General features: G+C 36.5%; 1 protein-coding gene across 4 annotated transcripts in view; it reads right to left on the bottom strand.

Annotated features, from left to right (window-relative positions):
- FBXL20 (F-box and leucine rich repeat protein 20) overlaps nucleotides 1–22,294 on the bottom strand; it is a 108,604-nt gene that overhangs the window by 39,348 nt on the left and 46,962 nt on the right. For 2 of the 4 annotated variants that reach the window (XM_070227412.1, XM_070227411.1), the window contains exons 2-4: nucleotides 18,198–18,259; nucleotides 11,768–11,832; nucleotides 693–747 (exon numbers count right to left, since the gene is read on the bottom strand). In XM_070227412.1, coding sequence (XP_070083513.1) covers nucleotides 693–747; nucleotides 11,768–11,769 — 57 coding nt within the window. In that variant the 5' untranslated portion in view covers nucleotides 11,770–11,832; nucleotides 18,198–18,259. The remainder of the gene's footprint in view (nucleotides 1–692; nucleotides 748–11,767; nucleotides 11,833–18,197; nucleotides 18,260–22,294) is intronic. The other 2 variants (XM_023652605.2, XM_023652606.2) reach the window with 1 other exon arrangement.

Here is a 22,294-nt window from a genome sequence, read left to right as displayed (position 1 = left end):
GAAATCTGGTTTGCTCTACAATTTTTCGGTTTTTTTTTTTCCCTCCCCAAATTCCCCCAGTACATAGTTGTATATTTTAGTTGTGGGTCCTTCTAGTTGTGGCATGTGGGACGCTGCCTCAACATGGCCTAATGAGCCATGCCATGTCCGCACCCAGGATCTGAACCCTGAGCCGCTGAAGCTGAACGTACGAACTTAACCACTCGGCCACAGGGCCGGCCCCTACAATTTTTAAAAAATTGAATTCTGGCTATTATCTTTTGAGGAGAGAATACAGGGAGGTAACATGAGAATTAGACCCTCAACAGCCTTCTGTGTGTGTGTGCGTGTGTGTGCGTGTGTGTGTATGAGAGAGAGAGAGTGCGTAAAATAAACCAGGAAAACATAATGAACACTATCTTACTACAATTCTGAGCAGAGCCTAACTTTTTAATTTGCATGTTTAATGCTTTTTCACTGAAAATGTTTCCTCTGTTTGTATTATACAAATAGTCAAGAGTTCCAAAAGATTAAAGTTAGAGACAGTACATATAGTAGAATTCCACGAGTTTGCATATGCCATGGGTGAAACAACATCCTTTGAAACACAACAACACACGGCTAACATCTGAAGTAAACGGTTCACCTACTACAGAAGCTGATATTGTCAGTGTCAGGAAGGGGTCCCCTGTAATTGTGTCAACCATTCTTACCCTGGAGACCTGAGCACAGCGACACAAGGTAACAACATCCAGAAAAGAAAATATCCTAAAAAGAGATGGAGACAAACTTTATTATAGGATAAAGTAGTTTCTCCTGATTTTTGCCTATAAATAATTGGCTATGTTAATACACACACAAAAAAGGCAGAAGTTCTTTTAAACAATCACACAAAAAGGTGGAGCAATTTACAAAGATAATACTGCTGATATAAAACATATGGGAAGAAAGTAATCTTTCACTTGATAATGTATGTGTAAGTACCAGACAAGTTCAACTACTTACGTCAAGGGATGATAAAAAAAAATTTTATCAGTTAAAAATATTTTAAGTAAAAAACCAATTTTCACACTTCGGGTTATCAAAAGAAATAGGCTAGGGAAGGGATATCTTTATAAAGAATTTTATGGTTATGAAGAAAAAAGGATATAATAATATTGGAACACCTAAAAAATAGTGATTATAAAAGTTATAAAACTCACTTAACACATCAATGTCAGGAAATATTTATTGCCTAGAATTTTTCTCAGTCTTACAGAGGTTGAACATTCATTTTGAAGCATTATTAGTTGAAATAATTTATTTGCTTAAAGCCTGATAACTCTCTCCACTATAAGCCACTTGCAAAAACAGGGCAGAGCGGGAGCAGAGCGAATAAGTCACTTCTGCTTACAGCCCTCCTTACTCATGAACACCTTTTAAGGTCATTTTGATCTGAATAAGAAGCTAAGCTCTTTCGCAAGTGGTGAAAAGTACAATATGGTATGTACTTCAAAGATTTGAGTAAACTAAAGTTATTGTGCTTAAAGAATTTTATAATATTCCTTGAGATAACCTGGAGTGTTACAAAATGGAGGTCAGGAAGCATTAATCTAGAGAAGAATAAAGGCTAGATTTTCTATTCTCTGATTACTTTAAGTGGTAAAAAGCTTCTGAGTTAGCTTAAGAACAAAATTTTGTTGTTTAGTGATTAGAGGCTATCAGTCACATTTTGGAACTAGGAATAATCTGAGTTAATAATTTCATCAGACAGAAAGTTATGTGCATTTTTGAAATATTCTTAGTTTTTTAAAACTTCTTTTTATTTGGATAAAATACACATAAAATTTACCATTTTAACCATTTTTAAGTGTACAGTTCAATGGCATTAAGTACATTCACATTGTTGTGCAACCATCACCATCATCTATCTCTAGAACTTTTTCATCTTCCCAAAGTGAAACTTCGTACCAATTAAACCATAACTCCTTATTCCCCCCTCCCCTAGCCCCTGGCAACCACCACTCTAATGTCTTTCTCTATGAATTTGACTACTCTGGGTACTTCATATGAGTGGAATCATATGGTATTTTCCCTTTTGTGACTGGCTTATTTCACTTAGCATATCTTCAAGGTTCATCCATGTTGTAGCATGTGTGAGAATTTCCTTCCTTTTTAATGCTGAGTAATTGTTCATTGTATGTGTATACCACATTTGGTACATCTGTCCATAGATGGAAAGGCTGGATGTCTTTCTTTTTCTTTTGAGGCAGCCTTGTTACCACCCTGATGGCTCGCCTTAATAGCATGAATCTCCCATCTTCTTCAATACTGATTACCAACTCTACTCCCAAATACATATATATATCCTCAATCTGGGTACCTCAATTCCTGAAACAGTAAATTTATCCAATGCAACAAACATTCTTGCATTGCTGAAATGCTGCGGCTTTTTCTTGTCATCCATTATATAGTACCTTTATGGAGTTCCATAATCTCAAGATCCTGTTTCTGCCAAATCATCACTAATCCCTGAACAATTTGTATAACTATAATACTATACATGGGGGGCAGAGGTGAGAAGCTTTATAGGTGACCATCCTAGTTAGAATTCAGTACCTTTCAACAGAAAGATTCTCTACAAAAGCAAGCACAATACATTGACATGAAACATCAGGCTGGAGGTCAAATGCAGACCTAGGAGACTCCCTGAAGCACACATGCCAACACATAATTCTATTCTTAAAATATTGACTGGGGTTCTAAATATCAAGATCTCAAAGAGTTAGCTTTTCGTCTGGATTTTGACATTATAGTACATTAAAAAGAGAGAGAGAAGACAAATAGATTCACTGTGCTCCTGTATTCAAGTAATAAGAGCTTGGTCTTTCCAGTCCTGATTTGGCTCCCTATTAAGATGGATTTGATAAGCCTCAGTGCTTAAATCCCTCCTACTACTCCACAAGAGTCTGTCTAAATGTCTGCTATTATTTACTAACTTTTGACTTCTCCTTATTTTATGTACTCAACAATACAGATAATTATCTTTAGAAACCCAAATATAAGACTTGGTGGGACAGGCTGCCAGGGTTAGCTAGAGAGATTCTTTTTGAGGGGAGAGCCCACAATGAGTATTTAGTCTTCCAAATATGGTAACATTAACTTAAATAAAAGCATCACTATACTTATAAATATGTATTTGTGGGACAAATCAAAGGGAAATGTTATCTCCACATGATAGGCAGAATATTAAACTACATTATACTCTGCACTTTCCTGCTTTTCATCATCTAGGCTAGGTACCTTAGACCGTGGTTAGAGTGCCCTTTTCTCCAACTTCAACCTTCTATAATTACCTCTGAGGATACTGATGGCAATAATCAGAATAGTTAAGATCAAAGAGCTAAGAAAACTGAGATGGCATGAAGGGTGTGCTATTGTCAAAGGATTCTGCTCGATTTCCTCAATAAAAGTCCTGGCCCACCTCTTATCAAGAGATGGTTAAAAAACTGGCCTCGCTTTAGGTTGCCCAGGTTTAAGCAAAGTAGGCCTCAACTTCCTCACTCTTGATAAGGAATATCAGGAAGCAAAAAGACCTTGGCAAGATTTCTGAGACATCATGTGGGAGAACACAGGGTCTTACTACTGTACAAAAAAAGAAAAAATCCCAGATCCTTAATACTAAATCCTTGGAGAAGAACATGGGGCTGGCTGTTAAAATCAATATTGAAAGAAGATTTTGGGATATGGTTACCCATAGTATGGTTCTGCAAAAAGGATTTATTCCCAACTTTCTTTGACTTCACAGTCTTTTTTTTAAAAGATTTCATTTTTCCTTCTTCTCCCCAAAGCCCCCCAGTCTATAGTTGTATATTGTAGTTGTGGTCCCTCTGGTTGTGCTATGTGGGATGCTGCCTCAGCATGGCCTGATAAGTGGTGCTAGGTCCACGCCCAGGATTCGAACCGGTGAAACCCTGGGCCACTGAAGGAGAGTGTGTGAACTTAACCACTCGGCCACGGGGCCAGCCCTTAGCTTCACAGTATTAATGACAAATATCCTAAACCTTCTTGAGCAATACCTCTTAATATAGTTCTTTTTTATTTAAAAAATTAAAAAGCATAGAGTGGTTCTGGAGAGGATATAACAAAATGGGTAACTTCATTTATATCATGGGGCTACCTATGGGCACAATTTTTTTTGGAGAATAATTTGGCAGCCCCTATTAAAATAAAAAGCATACATACTACGTCCTGTAGATGCAAAAGTATGAGTAAAGATGGTTATCAGAATGTTCATAGCAGCATCATATGAAATATCAAAAAGTTAGAAATGACCTTAATACACACCAATAAAAAATGCTTAAATTATGGTACATTCATTCAAGGACTATTACATCGTTCTTAGCAGCTTTTAAAAAGAATGAGGTAGAGCTACAAGAACTGACCTACAAAGACGTCAATAATTATTAAATGCCAGAAACAAAAACAAGTTGCAGAACAGTGTTTATGTTTTCATTTTTGAAAAACATACAATACGTATACATGAACACATGCATGTAAATATTGTACATATCATATATCTACATATATCTTACCTTTGTGGGGGGAGAACAGGCTTTTCTGGGGGGCAGTATTGAGATAGCAGGGATAAGGAAGTCATTTGTTTATTATTTTATATTTTTATTTATTTTTATTTTTTTAAATTTTTAATTTTTAAATTTTAGCGCTTTTTTCCCCCTAAAGATTGGCACCTGAGCTAACAACTGTTGCCAATCATCTTCCTTTTTTTTTTTCTATTGCTTTTTCTCCCTAAATCCCCCAGTACACAGTTGTATATCTTAGTTGTGGATCCTTCTAGTTGTGGCATGTGGGATGCCGCCTCAACATGGCCTGATGAGCTGTGCCATGTCCGCACCCAGGAGCCGAACCGGCGAAACCCTGAGCGGCCGAAGCGGAGCGTGCAAACTTAACCACTCAGCCATGGGCCAGCCCCCATTATTTTATATTTTTAAAAAGTGTTGGGTTCACGAGTAATTTATATTTTATTTGTTAAAAAAAATTTTTTTTAAGGCACTAGCTAAAGATCTTTGGCTGCACGATGTGTTAAAGCCTGCTCCGAATTTAGAGTTCTAATACTTGTCTACTCTCTGGCAGAAACTATACATTTTCAAAATTGCAAGCTTCTTATTCCTCACAAGAGACCATCAGTTTGCAGGACTTGTTCATTAAAACTGTATGCTAGCGTCTTTATTACCAAATGACAGATGTAGGTTTACTAGGCTCCTGTTCTAAGTAAGAGGACTTTAGGTATGATTATGACATTACGGCTATCATCCATGATCTTGTGGAGAACTCTGCTAAAAGCAGTGTATCTTACCTGTAGCTATCATGGACTTATTTGAGCTTTGACTCTTTAGACAAGAACAAGTTATAGATTAAGTTATAAGAGCTCTCTATATACACTTGGTTATTAATGTGAACACAAAGATGATATCTTCCACATTCCTAAGTGAAACAGCTGGCAGACACAATCTCTGCAAGATCAGACAATCTTTAACCTCTTAAATTAGGGCTGTGCTTTGGCTCCTCCTTCCTTTTCAACTTGAATCTCAATACAAAACTGCTCTTAAATAAAGCAGATGCACATGCCTGGCCATAAGGAATTGGAAAAATAAGTTCCCTATGTGTTTTTGAAATGATCTTTTTGACACAAATATGGAGAGGACATATCAGACAATTGGTCTTGTTATCCAGCTACTTAGAGTTAACTACTATTTTAACCAAGTTATATTCAGCAGAAATGATGCAAACCTAACCTATTCACATCTGGTAATCTCATGTAGCACACTAAAACATTTAGTTCCTTAGGTGTACAAGTGACTACTACTTTATTATTAGCTAGACTGAGTTGACTAGGAAGTTCTCTCTCTCTAAACGAGAGGCAGTATAGGAACGTTAATGAGGTTTTCTTTGACCATGTTGAGCAACTGGCAATAACACCTTCTATGAACATTTTCTAAGCACAAATCATCTTAGCTATGATCTGTGGTATAGAATTTTGAGGAATTCATTAACCATTTGTTTATATGCTGGAAATAACTTCAAATTAAGGAAATAAATTCAATGTGAAAGTAAGATAGTTCTTTTTTGGGGTAAAGTCATGGTTAGGCTTTTTACTTTTCATCAAAGGATGACAAATCTATTACCTGTTTACCTTGTTTGAAGTATAGGAATCAATCATCAACCCACAACTAAGAACATTTCTACTATGGGACCTCATAAGAAATCTAGTCCTTGCGTTACCCTAATGCTATGAAAAGTTCAACTAAGAGAAGTGATAGTTGTAGAAGACCATCTGAAGGACATTCATGATTCCTTTAAGTATGCTACATTCTGTCTGTGGTGGACACCAGTGACTGACTCTCCAACATCCATTTCATCCCTGATAATTAGTCTAAACCTGTCAGAGTGATTGGTTCAGGCCTAAGCCAATTTGGGCTAAGGAGATATAAGAAGACGCTTTATTGGAGTATCAATGCCAGCCCATCTCTGCCCTCAGAGTGAACAAAGACACATGCTGATCCAGTATTTGATAGCATCCATCCTGTGTCCATAAGGAAAAGCAGCTTTAGGACCAAGCTGATGCTGTTTCTGGCAGAACATAGACAGAAAATACTAAAGACATTGAGGATCCCCTAAATCAATTAACCTTGGGTTGTAGGTAGCCTGATCTATCTCTGTATTCCCTTTTATATGAGATAACCTCCCTTACGGTTTAAGCCAATTTGAGTTGAAGTTTCAATCACTTGCAGCTGAAAGCAACCTTGGGTCAACAGGACTGTCAGAAGCATGCATTTTTAGATGATATTATTTTGTGTTTTTAATTTTTATTATTTTATTTTTTTTAAAGATTGGCACCTGAGCTAACAACTGTTGCCAATCTCTTTTTTTTTAATTGCTTTTTCTCCCCAAATACCCCCAGTACATAGTTGTACACTTCAGCTGTGGGTCCCTCCAGCAGCCCCAACATGGCCTGATGAGCAGCGCCACGTCTGTGCCCAGGATCTGAACCAGTGGCCGAAGCAGAGAGTGCGAACCCAACCACTCGGCCACAGGGCTGGCCCCTATTTCGTTTTTAACTGTTATAAAGGGTACTACAAAATCTGACCATATGAAATCTGTAACTGAATTTGCTATGGAAGTTATTCACCAAATCTAAGTAGACTCTCATTTGAGAAATTTCTGTTAGAAACTAGTGCTAGGAAGAGCTCCATTTTTAGGGAGTAATATGTATATCTCTTCTCTTCTGTTAAGAATGATATTTCATTTATGCTACCAATAAGTTTAAAGCTAAATTTGAGACCCATCTATAGCAACTATGTAAGCTCTTAGAAGGGTGCATCTGTTTCCTTTCTGGCTTTGGTTTTCTACTTTTCTTTACATTTCTCATGGTCCTTATAATTTATTTGTATTTATTATACTTGCTCCTCAAATGCTTTGGAGACAAATTAAATTAGTAAATAAAAATCAAATAGGTTCCAGGCTTACTGACATATTGATTTACATATACATCAGACTAAGACATACACAAAATATTGCTAACTCATAAGACTTCAACTACTTTAATACAGAATGTTCAAGCCAAGAGAGAATGTATAAGAGTACAATTATCTGGACATATGGCCAAACCTCAATGTCTGCAATGCACAGGTCTTTCCTAAAGAGTTCCTACCACACCAATCACCAGGTGATGGATGACACCAAGTTCGTACCTGACTGAACCTAGATGGACACCTGACCCAAAGGCTGCCAATCTATGGGAGAGCCACTAGGCTATAAGACGTTTTGTCCCCAAAGCTCTATATTTCAGTGTCTGAAAGACTTTGTGTTTCCTCCTGGTTTCCTTATTTCCCATGGGTACCGGTAAATCCAAAAGAGATAATATAATACAGTCTCTTAGTCTTTCATGGCTTTTGTTACTATATATATGTATATATATCACACTGCTAAGCTTTAGATCTGTATATATAGCTGCCTTTGACATCTCACTTGGATATCCACAACTACCAAAATTAAACTCATTTTCACTATTTCCCTCCCATTACCTCTGTTCCTCCTCTATTTTTCTTTATCTTAATGAGTGTTTCCACCACCCACTTAGTAGAAAGCAAAGAACTTGGGCATCATCTTTGACTCCTTCTCAATACCCCCATTAGCATCACATAAAATCAATCAGCAAATATACTGCTAATTCCAACTCTTAAGAATCTCTTGGGGGCCGGCCCCATGGCCAAACGGTTAAGTTCCTGCGCTCCAATTTGGCAGCCTGCGGTTCGCTGGTTTGGATCCTGAGTGTGGACCTACACACTGTTCATCAAGCCATGTTTGGCTGCATCCCACATAGAAGAACTAGAATGACTTACACCTAGGATAAACAACTGTGTACCGGGGTTTTGGGGAGGAAAGAAAAAAAGCGGAAGATTGGAAACAGATGTTAGCTCAGGACCAATCTTTCTCACCAAAAAGCACACCATTAAAAAAAAAAATGTCTTGATTGAATCCATTTTCTCTCTAACCTACCACTACCATGGGGTTCATGCAATCATTTTCACCCAATAAAGATTACTCCACTAACCTTCTATTTGTTTTCCTTGCCTTCAGCAATGTTTTCTGTTGAATAAACAAATTAAACCCCCAAAGTATGAAAAGTGAAATACTTCCCTCTTCAATCTCAGTTCACCAGAGGGAATTACTAATAATTTAAATAATGGCTATGAAGAAATGCCTAAAGGGAGGGGAGGGGGTCACTCTCTTTAGACTAGACAGAGGAATACAAATCACTCATTTAAAAAGTTACAAATTAGTCTACCCTTCATGCTATCTTTGAGACCAATTGCACCTAAGGGAAGAGGGGCCAGCATCAAAGAAAAAGTCCACAAAACCTTTGATACAGGTGAGTCAGAAAGAGTGAGATAAGACTGAAGAATCAATGAACATGCCCACAACAGCATAAAAGGAAGCACAGGCTTTTTATCATATGGGCAGAATTTTTTTGTTTTAAATTATATATAAATAAAAATTTACTATGTAATTGTATATTTTATTACATTTATTACAAATTTATTATAAATTATACTTACTATAAATTAAAGATAAAATTCATATAAATTATATATATTTGAGAGAATTCACATATCATAAAATTTACCCTCCTAAAGTGTACAATTCAATGATTTTTAGTATATCCACAATGCTGTGCAACCATCATCATTATTTAATTTCAAAACATTTTCAACACCCTCAAAAGACACCCTGTACCCATTAGCAGTCACTCCCTATCCCCCCGTTGGCACAGCCCCTGGCAACCCAATCTCCACGGATTTGTCTGTTCTGGACAGTCCATATAAATGGAATAATATAGTATGTGCCTTTTTGTCTGGCTTCTGTCACTTAGCAGGTTTTGGGTTTTTTTTTTCCTGCTTTCCCCTCCCAAAACCCCCCAGTACATAGCTGTATATTTTAGTTGTGGGTCCTTCTAGTTGTGGCACGTGGGACGCCACCTCAGCATGGCCTGACAAGCAGTGCCATGTCCACGCCCAGGGTCTGAACCAGCAAAACCCTGCACTGCTGAAGTGGAGCATGGGAACTTAACCACTCGGTCACGGGGCCAGCCCATGCAGGTTTTTAATCATACATTCACGCTGTAGTACCTATCTGTACTTCATTCCTTTTTATGACTGAATAATAGTCCATCGTATGGATATACCATATTTGTTTATCCATTCTTCAGTTGATGGACATTTGGGTTGTTCCCACTTTTTGGCTATTATGAATAATGCTACTATGAACATTCATGTACAAGTTTTTGTGTCACTATATTTCAGTGTAGGAGTGGAAATGTTGAGTTATATGAGTAAGGAGAGTATCCATGAGGAGAATGGCCTAGCATGAGATAATGGGCAACAAACTGGGTAAGGGGGCAGGCTGGCGTGGGGTGTCGCAGGTTGAGGGGGCTGAGAAGGACATCCACGTTGGTGATTCAGCATGAAGAGCTGGAGCCTGAAAGAAGTAAGGGTGTTCACACACTGCAGTGACCTATCATGGGGTGTCAGAGGCTGAGCTGGTGAGGCGGTCATCCACATGGAGGAGAAACCCAGCATGGGTTTCAGAAGCCAAGCAAGACAGGAGGGTGTCCACACAAGCGGAAGGGGGTGTCCTGGTATGAGATGTCTGAACCTAATGAGGTGAAGAAGGAATCCTTGTGTGAGAGAGAGAGTATCAGCAGTGTGAGATTGGTTACAATCAGGAAGACTGAGTAAATAAAATAAATTAAGGATAACGCAAGTCAGGTTTCTCACTGTCACGGAAGAGAGTTACAAATCTGGAAAGGGAGAAAACCAGACTGAATGACATAGTATTGGATTGGAATTGGAGATATCAGTGGGAACACAGTTTTCAATATACATAGATACAGAAATAAATATAAACGTGAATGTGCGGGTGTGTGTACATAAACTCTTAGAATATATTTTTCCTTTGCAAGAAAGAAAAAATACTTTAATTAAAAATATTTAATAACTACTTGTAAAATTTTAAAAACTCAATTTTTGGAAGCATATCTGTATTTTCTTTCTTTTTTTTAAATCTGTATTTTTGTATCATATTTGCCTGCCTGTTTCCCTCCATTCCTTCCTTTCTGGAGACAATAACAAAAGCAGGACAGGTTAAGTAGTATGCTGAGCTCACAGCATTATTCGCCAATGTCTGACTCTAAATATTCCATATATAAATATTAGCAAAAGAGGCTATTTAATATAGTTCATTATTACCCAGATGGTAATAACAAAGCTCAGACTGCTTTCTGACAGTGCCCTGTTCAGTATGTCCAGTATGAATATTTCATGACAAAATGTGGCTAACAGCCATATATAGCATGAAGGACAACACAGACATAGTTGTAGGAGAATTGAATGAAAAATATTAATTTCATGATTTTATGATTATATTTGCTAAGTTCTTGATTGCCTATAAAACAATGCTGCCTCTAAAAAATATGCAGAATATAACTGAAAACTTAAAAAGAATTCTCTCAGGATGACTATTTTTGAAGGATTATAAACAGTTATTACATGTTAAGACGCTTAGAATAAATTTGCTCTAGAAAGATCTTGAAATAGAACAAAAATAAATTATCAGTTGGGAAATGCAGTTCTGAATTTTTTTCAGAGCTCTAAGTTTCATCATCTTTAAATTTAGTCTAGCTAGCATTCCATAATTGTAGTGTGACTTTTCTTGATTTAGTGCACACTCAACATGCTGTATAAAACTGACAGCCTATAGTCATTCCCTGAATGCAGTATAACTGAAATTACTTGATTCAGTGTTTTAATGTGGTAGAAGAAAATCAGTTACCACACCCTTAAAAAAATCCAGACACAACTATTTAGACTCTCTTTAGGTTAGACAGAGGAATACAAATATAAAAAACAACCAGCAGAATGCATTGGAGAGTGACCAAATGTAGGTAGATACTAAAGGAGAAGAGGGAACAAAAAGAGACTTTCCAGTTTTTTAATGGTTTTTATCCTACAAGCATGTTATACTTGGGGTCCTTAGAACTTCGACAGAAATTTGTAAAAAGGAAGCAGAGAACAGAGTTTGGAGCAACCACAGGCAATAGAAAGGGAGGGGAGAAAGGAGAGAGCCAGAGTGAGGGGGTACACATTCTGTCCAAATCTCTGACTGACCTCTGAATACTGCATGCACGGGGCAGATCCCAAGCAGCTAAGGGTAAAGAAACTGAACTTACATTTCAGGGGCCACCCACAACAGGGGAGACAAAGTTTGCAGGTTGGGTACAGCCAAGTTACCTATCTGCTAAAAACAAACAAATAAATATATTGAATAAGGATGGAGAGAAAAACCCAAAACTGAATACAAACAGAGAGGAAGAAATGAACTATATTTTAAATAACTAATGTGAAAAAAAAAGAACTAACCAAAGTTAACTTCCAAACTCAGTATTTTCTGTATATCATCAGGCAAAAGACAAAATACAAAAACCTCAAAACATACACACACTCCTATTCACCCTGAACTCCTGGCAATTAAACTGAAAGAAAAGCTACTAGAAATCATCAACATTGTAAGCTTCTTCAAATAGAGTATGTTATGGATGAGTGCAGAAAAGAGATAATGTAGCAAGCCTATCCTTAGAAAGGCCTGCCTGCAATGTTGGCCCTTGGATGACATCTGAGAACTTGGATTTTGGGAGGGTTTCCACTATTCCTTGATATTACAACATTTTACTTTTGTTGTCACAACTTGTTGCTAGAGGATTTAAGCACATCCTGTGTGACTCCACTGGGAAAAGACTCTTGGACGCTTACGCTTGGTTTCCTCCCTATTTCGCCACGTGCACCTTTTCCCTTTGCTAATTTTGCTTTGTATTTGTTCCCTGTGATAAAGCATAGCCATGAGTATGACTATATGCTGAGTCCTGTGTGTCTTCCCAGTAAACCACCAAACCCGAGGGGTAGTCTTGGGTACGCCCAACACAGTATGATCATCTATTTTAGACAAAAAATAATCCCAGCCAATTCACTCTTTCCATCAAAGTTCAGAATGTTCATCTCTCACTAACTCACATATAGATATTACATGATAATTATGACCCAACACCCCCACGAGATGAAAACATAATGAAAAAATTTCAGATTCTTATAAGTAATAATAATCCTCATTCTGAAACTGCACTTTGTTTTATAGCTAAAAGGACATGTGTGGGCTCAAGCAGTCTTTTTTTTTTTTTTACAGTTATCAATATCATCCTCAGAAGGAATCTTTAAGAAACAAGTCACTTTGCAGTAGCTCTTGGAAAACACACACACGTCTTTGTCTTATAAACACGGACCTTCATTTTTCAAAAGGTACTCCTAAATAAATGCATATGGTTCTGCTCTGAGAGCACTATCAATCCTACTAACTGAATTTCACATTATGCAAACAGCAGATTCCATCTTGATAGAGCATTAATAATGAACTTTGTTTCAAAAGGGAAGCAAGAGAATCAGTAAGTCTGTTTAAGTAAGTAAAACTTAAGAGGAAACAAGAACACTTGCTTAATTCATTGGTAACCTGGCTGTGGCCTTGCATTTACAAGGAAGTAGTATCATCCCAACAACACAATTTTTCTCCTGTTGGTTAATATATGCTGGATCTAATGATGTAATATGTAACTTAAAATCTAACCAAACATTGTATCATATTTATTAAACTGTATTTTTAAAATAGCTAATACACAGACATGGTATGAAATTCAAAACACACACAAACTGAGAAGACACAGAAAGGGAGAACAAGGAAGTAAGTAACAATATAACTCATAGAATAAAACAAGTATCCATGAGTCTATACTGCTATAAACAGCTGAACAAGTAAATGGAACAGAAGGGAAAGCTCTTCCTTACAGGAGAATTCTAATAAATAAATGTAGAAAGCATTATGGAAACAGAAAATCTTGACAAACATGACAGTGGTAACAGCTTCAGGTAATATTGATGGATGTTAAAATTAGCAGACAAAAATAAGATGAGTAACAGCACACTTACATAGTCTCAACATATCTCCCCACAGGATATTTATCAATTACAAAGAGAAAAATAATTTCACAGTGGAGAAACAAAGACCCTATCTTAACTAAGTGATTAAAGTTAATATCATCAGTAATAAGCAAATTGACATCATGTGCCTCCTGTTGTGACACATGGAGGAGGGCACAAGACCATTTTTACAGTATACTTGCCAAAATGCATAACCTGAATTTAATCATGATGAAATATCAGACAAGACCCAATTGAAGGACATTCTATAACTGACTGATACACTTCAAAAATACCAAGATTATGAAAGATATAGAAAGACTAAGGAACTGTCCTAGATTAAAGGAAACTAAGCAGCATGAGAACTTAATGTAACAACAAACCTGGTTTGGATCTTAGGCCAGAAAAAAGATATTACTGGGATAACTAAGGAATTTGAGTAAGTTTTTTTACAGTTATCAATATCATCTAATCATGTAGATTAGTTAATAGTACCATATGAATGTTAATTTCCTGATTTTGATAACTGCATTCTTTACATAAAATATTAATACTTGTGGAAGGGTATTCTCCAATTCTTTGTATTATTTTTGTAATTTTTTGTGAGTATGACACTATTTCAAAATTAAGAGTTAAAAATCAGAACATCTTAAAAGAAAGATACAGAAAGTCATTATGAAAAGTAAGTTTTTCTTCTATTCTATCTTCCAATTACCCAATTTTCCCTTCCCAGGGGCATCTGCTGTTTCCAGTCATGACCTATATACTTTAAACAAAATTTAACCTTTTAAGAAAATACCACATTCAATGAATTTCAATAAATTATAAACACCCCAGCTTGAATTTATTGATATTTACACTGATCAACTGTTACCTGTTCAGTGTAACGTCAAGATATCAAGAAAGCCTCTTTCCTACTTGGCTTTAATGGTTTAACAAAATCCACATTCTATATACTTAAATGCATCTACAAATAGTACGTTTTATGGTGTCAAATAATTTCCTTCCTTCCTAGGATATCAATTTCACTCTGTCTCCAATTTAGAAAGGGATATGTTCTCATCAGTAAGTAGAGAACTCAAGCTCATTTCCTCACAGATCACGTCATATCACAATCCATAGCTGGTTGATACAGGCTCCCTGCTTAGTTTAGAAAGCAGCCAATTTAAACCATAATGTGCACAAGGGTCAGTTCCAATATAAAACATGTAAATTAGAACCAAATTATCATTCATGAAAATGCTGCTGTGGAAAAAAATATCTTCAGTGTTCCAACTTGAGAAGTTAGTCACATATCATCCTTCTTCAGTCTCCCCCTTTCTCCAACCCGTTAACTCATGGCTACTTTTTCCCATACCCTAGAGAAAGAGTCAGATACTCCTAACTTTTCTTCCCACTCACAAACCCTGGCATGGTAGTGTGCTAAGTGGCAAAGGTAGTGCTAGCACATAGTTATGTAACTCTTCACTGTAACCAATGCTGAAGAGTGAGGAGGACAGGCAGAATCAAGAGAGAAGATTCGTATATGGGTGTGTGTCTATATGGTAAACTGCAGTACTAGTCACATATATTCGCACACGCTGTCTCCTATATAATTCCCAACTCCACCAATGTTAGGCTTGGACATGTAATTTGCTTTAGGCAATGGAATGTAAGTGGACATGATGTATGCCACATCTGAGTAGAAGCTTTAAAATCATTTAGGTGATCTGGCTTGGTCTCTGTGCACCTCACTCTTAGCCTCAAATAGAGGCTACTCTTTTAGTCTTTCAGGAATGAGAAGCTAAGTGCAACAGACCCACTGTCAACCTCATGCCAAGGGGACCCACTGCCAACCTCATGTAGAGGTAAGCAGAAAAGCCACTGAGATTTAGGAGTTTGTGGTAGCAAAAGCTGGTTGATACAGGAATTCTTCTACATCCAGCTTCCCCTGCAGTACCATCTGTCTGGCAACTACTGATCTGACAGCTCATCAATATGTACTAGAATGAGGTCAGAGACAGTGACTAAATCCAAATCACAATGAGATATCACCTCACATGCGCTAGCATGGCTATCATCAAAAAGACAAGAAATAACAAGTGTTGGCGAGGATGTGGAGAAAAGAAAATCCTTGTGCACTGCTGGTGGGAATGTAAATTGGTGTAGCCACTAAGGAAAACAGTACGAAGGATCCTCAAAAAATTAAAAATAGAACTACTATATGATCCAGCAATTCCACTTCTGGGTATTTATCCAAAGGAAACAAATACACTAACTCTAAAAGACATCTGCACTCCTGTGTTCATTAGAGCATTATTTATAATAGGCAAGACATGGAAGCAACGTAAGTGTCCATCAATGAATGAATGGATAAAGAAAACGTGGAATACATATACAATGGAATATTATTTCAGCTATAAAAAAGAAAAAAACTTGCCATTTGCAACAACCTGGATGGACCTTGAGGGCATTATGCTACTTGAAATAAGTCAGACAGAGAAAGACAAATACTGTATGATTTCACTTATAAGTGGAATCTAAAAAACCACAACAAAAAAGTAAACTCATAGATACAGAAAACAGATTGGTAGTTGCCAGCGGCAGGGGTTGGGGGGTTGGGGTGAGGTGGGTGAAGGTAATCAAAAGGTACAAACTTCCAGCTATAAAATAAATAAGTCCTGGGATGTAATGTACAGCATCGTGACTACAGTTAATAGTATTGTACTGTATATATGAAAGTTGCTAAGAGAATAAATCTTAAAAGTTCTCATCACAAGAAAAAAAATTTTATAACTATGTGTAGTGATGGATATTAACTAGACTTACTGTGGTGATCATTTCACAATACATACAAATATCAAATCACTGTTTTACACCTGAAACTAATATAGTGCTACATGTCAAAGAATGAAAAGAAAAAGAAACAGTGACTAAAGCTAGAGAACAGGGGTAGTCAATGCTGCAGTCTGAAGAATTACAGAAAATGTTATCTATGTTACCCTCATCTCTTGCCTAGATTTCTTTAATAGCCTTCTTACTGCTCTCCACTCCTATCCCTCAATCTGGTCAGCACATAGTACCAAGACTAATCCTTGAAAAATATAAACCAGATCATGTTACTCCCCTGCCACATCATTAGCGGTCTTACAGGCCATAGTAAGGAATTTGGGTTTCATGGCAAAAACAGAAAAACTCTAATTAAATACAAAAATGTAAAGTATAACAATGCGTGGCCAGTTACCAAAGATTCAAATAATTTCTCTAAATCTTAGTGAGTTTTAAGGCAAATTCCTTTAGTACAAAATAATGTTTAATATTCAAAATAACGGCATTATAAAAAAATTAAAGTATGTATGGTAATAGGTTTATGGTAACAGTGAAGAACATAATCCATTTAAAAAATATTTCTCTTTAAGATGGTTAAAATTTTGCTGAAATTTGAGGGATACTCAAGATATTACTCAAGATATTCAGGATATATTCTCCAAGGGCTTTGGGTAGTCTAGGGTGTATTGCTATTATTTCAACTATAGTCAACCAGTATGTATGTATGCACTGCTTCCATGGAAAAATCCATTCCAAGTTCAATGCAGTTATTTTTCCTTAGTATCTCCAATGGGTAAGGTACTACACAAAGATTTACAGGATACAGTCCCTGCTTGCAAGGATCTTGCAACATAGTGGAGGACTCAGTCAAGCAAATACTTAGGAATTCCAGGAATACTCTTTACCAGCAGTAGGGCAGACATTTTCCATCGTGAAACAGGGATTGGGCTGGTTATGGGCTAGACTGCAGAAGCAGCTAAGAGCAAGAAGTAGATGTTCCTGAGCACAATAACTTATTGACTTCTAACAATTACAAAAGTGAAGGTACCTTTCTTTTTCAGTCATGATATTCTACATAAGTGAACAAAGAATGGCATGATTAAATGCCCAAATAATGAGCACTGAAAATAACTCCCCTGACACCTGCTTCTTCCTAGCTGATGCCTAAGTCAGATGTACGTAAATTGGGGGCTGTGTGTCTTATGTTATGGGTGATCCCAAATGTAGTTTATACATATTAAAAATAAGGATGGTAAAATCATAAGTGTAACACAGGAAAGAGTTTCAAGTAACTTTTGCCTTTTATCTTTAAAATAAAGTGTTATAACTCTTCTATACAATATATGTAATATATATTACATACATATTGCCTCAGTATATGTAATATTTTGTTGCAAATATAAGTCACTTCACAGACACATTTTGATATTGGGAATGGGAAGTGGGGGGAAGGGAAGGATTAGAATCACTCTTCAAAAAAATCAGTACTACTTATAATAGTAAAATATTAAAAATATTAAAAATAAGTAAAAATATACTACTTCTTTCACACTATATACACAAACAGGGCAAAGGGAAAATTAGTTAACAAAATCATATACTATAGGTAATTGGGTAGGAGAAAATTGTTACTAAATCAAACATTCAAAATCTGATTCATATCTAAGAAAATATAGAGTAAGACTGTTTAGCAAACGAATCAATAAATTTACAAACTCAGATAATCCGGACCATACATGTATGAAAATAAGGAACAAGTCTAAAAATTTTTAAACAGGGAAATACTATATACACAAAAAACAACAACATAAAATTAGCAGTCAGACTTACCGTAATAGGAGTTCTTTGGGAAGTTTTTTATTGATTACAGCTTCATCACTATTTGAGAACATCTGCAAAAATAAAATCATTGTGTCAAGTGTGACTTAACATTTTACTATATTCAACTCAACAGTTTAGAGGCAATCCTCGTAGGAGAGAGGTGAATAAATGTAGTAGATATTACAAGCCAGTCATATTTTCTAAGACTCTTCAGGCTGAAAAACGTCTTTGAGACATTTAATTTGCTCCCTCTCTTTAGAAAAAATGAACTAATAGTGGTCAGAAGGATGAAATTATGTGCCAGGTACTGTTTTAAGTGTTTTTCATGCATTTCTTCATTTTTACATATATGGGAACTGACAAAAGGTTTACTTGCTTAAAATCACATTACTACAGAGTGACAGTTTAAAAATGCCATTAAGATAAGGTGATTCCCCAAAATCTAACTCATGTTTACTTGTTCAAGGAGGTGCTCAGAAACCTAGAATAGGGAACATTCTCTTCTGAATTTTATATATCATGCAGAAAACCATTAATAATGCTTCATACCCACCAGCATATGCATTCTTGATACACACAAATGATCATTTAACAAACTAACCAAACAACTCACAATGGATACTTTTAAACAGAGCCACCATTTTTCCCACAAAGGAGATCATAACTGTAAGCTTGTCTAGTACCCTACATAAAAAAACTACATATCTATACCCAGTAAAAAGCACAGCAAAAATGGCAAATAGACGTCACCGAAGCTGAGAGAAACACGTTCAGTGCCTGCTTCTAAGTATTACAGAGATGCCTTTTGACTTCATGCAATGAACATTTAGTGAACACCCTGTCAACATCAGGCCCTGTTCCAGGCAATGAGATACTAAGAAAAGAAGACGTTAACTGTATGCTTCTTGCTGTACAATGAAGTACACAGAAATAAGCAAATACTTTACTACTATTAGAGATAAATGACAAGAGGTATATGATAGCAAAGGATGAAACAACTAATTCTGCCCAAAGGTGTTATCTAAACTGGGTCTTAAAGGACGGCCAGAAGTTAGAGAAAAAAGAGGAGATAAGATGTATAAAATCTTGGAGTCATACATGAAGGTCCTGGCATTTCATGATTCAAAGTAGAAGAAGTAACGGAGGGGACGTAGAAGGGCAGGGAAGTAGTGGACGGAAGGTACTTCCCCCTCAATCTCAGATATCTAAAGAGTAATTACTTGTAACATTTTCTAACTATAATAACCTACCTTCCAGGTAAATGGACAGCTCTGTGAGGGCAGAGACCACGCCTTTCATGTTTGCCATCGTATTTCCAGGATTGAGCACAGAACCTGATACGTGGTAGAAACTCAATAAATCTAATAAATGAACAGTTAAGTGGATGGTGGGATTAGGTCATGAAAGAAACTTATATACCAGGCTAGAAATTTAAAAGCACTCTGTAGAGAAGACAAACCTAAAGAAATCAAACTGTGCACTGGTAGCAAGGAGATAAGAATATACCGAAATTATAGTTCAAGTAAAAGATGACACAGGTCTCTGTCAGATTACAGGGGAGAGGGAGGTGAAAATGAAAACAAAAGTGGAGAAAAGAATGATTTTTAAAGAAGCAAAAGGACTTGGTGATGGAAAGTAGGATCATCCACCAAGTTTTAGTGCAGCAAGCAGACTACTTAAAAGGGAAGTAATGCTATTGCCTGACAATTACATGTTTTAGGAAATTATCTGACATCAAAAAATAATCTGCTTCCCTACAATTTCTACCCATTAGTGGAAGCTATTAAAAAAGAAATCATATCCCTCTTCTATAAGGCAGTCTTTCAAAATGAAGCCATCACATCTCCTCCTACACAAGCTTAAGTTTTTCTCAAATGACATGGTTTCTAAGATGCTAAACCATTATGATCATTCTTCTCTGGGTACACTTGTAGGAAAGAATGCATGCAAGAGTTAAGTATTAAAAAGCTAAATAATCAAGGGTTGATGACATAAATAACAATGCCTTGCAAAGATAAAGTATCCAAAAATTGAGACCTGGGACACTTTTCAGAGTTTGCACACAACATATATCTTTTTTTTTTTTTAAAGATTTTATTTTTCCTTTTTCTCCCCAAAACCCCCTGGTACACAGTTGTGTATTTTTAGTTGTGGGTCCTTCTGGCTGTGGCATGTGGGATGCCACCTCAGTTGACGCCCAGGATCCGAAACGGCAAAACCTTGGGCTGCCGAAGCAGAGAACGTGAACTTAACCACTCGGCCACAGGGTTGGCCCCCACAACATATATCTTAAACTTGAGATCTTTGGAAAAAGTGAGGTTTGTAAGTACAGAATAATATCACTAAACACTCAATCTACTATACTATGCCAAACTCAAATCACAAAAAGTAAAAGATAACCATTTTTATATTAGAAATGGTAAGTTCTTTATCTTGTCTGCTCAAAGTAAATGCTACATATCTCACCTAGTAAGGTACTGTGCTCACCTGAATACACACAGTAATTCAATAAAAAGTATAAACCTGCTACATGTTGTTCACATGTCTTCTACAACTATAGATTATAAGGGAACAAAAATCATACCTAGCAGCTAATTCCTTTCCTTGTTTCAGTCTATGCAGACTGAATGCTGTTGTCTCTGTGGGAACATGAAGGTACGTGAAGAGAAAAAGGAATAGTGTTCTGGGGAGGATTTGGGAAACACCACGTGTAGAGGACATCTATCTAGATTTATATATGCCTCCCTTTCCTTCTGCACATATGCACCCTACTCCAAGTTTGCAAGAAAGAATAAGATCAGTGGTTCAGGGACTGGCTCTGTGGTGCAGTGGTTAAATTAGATGTGTTCTGCTTCAGTGGCTTGGGTTTGTGGGTTCAGATCCCAGACAAAGAACTACACCACTCATCAGCCATGCTGTCGTGGTGATCCACACACAAAACAGAGGAAGACTGGCACGGATATTAGCTCAGGGCTAATCTTCCTCAGCATAAAAAACAAAAAATTAGTGGTTCACAAACTGTGGTCACTTGACCAGCAGTATCAGCATCAACCAGGACCTTGTTAGAAATGCAAACTCTTGGGCTATACCCCAGACCTACAGAATCAGAAACTGGAGGTGGGGAGGAGGCAGAGGGAATGAGGGGCCATCTGTATTTTAACAAGCCCTCCAGGTGATGCTGTTGTTTCCTAAAGTTTGAGAACCAGTGAACCAGATAAAGTAGACTGAGAATCTTAGGACTCAAGAAATTACAGTTCTAACAGATAATCAGAATATTTTATTATTTGAAGTGACAGAGCAATGGAGCTTAGAAAATAATCCTAGAGGTAGACACACAATAATTTTAGATGTTTTCTAGAAAACTGCAATGACTTCTGCTCCAGTTCATGGTATTGTTTGTAAAACAAATATTTCACAGAAGCAACAGAATATACGTTTTAGATATTTTACCATTTCAGCTGAACCAAACTCTAGGTTTCTCATGCAAAATATACAAGGTGTCAAAACCAATTAGATCCAGGCTATAATGAATTACAATAAATTTGCGAAGGATTTTAGATACAATCGCTGTAGAGGAAGTGACTGTTAAAAGGTTTGACATTCTTAGGTAATTTGATCTTATATTAACACAGAAATATATCATTATGTATTTTTGTAACCTATCCACAAACAATTACAAGGATGTAGTCAGGGGAAAAACATGAGAGCAAACAGGTTGTTCTCTATTATGTGTTTCAAGGTAGGACATCATCCCCTAAACAAGTAAACAGACACTGCAATAGCCCTGTCTTCTAGGGACATTCTTAAATATTCAGGTTTTTAAAAATCTAAGTGATTTGGTTTGTCATGTATTACCGTTGATTGCTAATTTGTATAAAACTATGATTTTTTTCTGTAAATTACATACCTGAGAAATATAACTTTGAAACCACTTCTTATAAATTATAATTACATCATCTAATAGAGTTCCTGAATAGTGAGAAAGATTTCTTGCTATTTTAGCCTGATCAGTTTTTAAATCTTTGGCACATTTTAAAGATTAGTTTACTAACATGATAAATTTTAATGCATAGCACACAAACAAGACCCAGGAAACCAATTCAAGA

This window comes from Equus caballus, chromosome 11 (assembly GCF_041296265.1).
Source record: "Equus caballus isolate H_3958 breed thoroughbred chromosome 11, TB-T2T, whole genome shotgun sequence".
Classification (NCBI taxonomy): Eukaryota; Metazoa; Chordata; class Mammalia; order Perissodactyla; family Equidae; genus Equus; species Equus caballus.
Note: the sequence above shows the minus strand (reverse complement) of the source record. Positions and strands in the feature narration are given on the sequence as shown.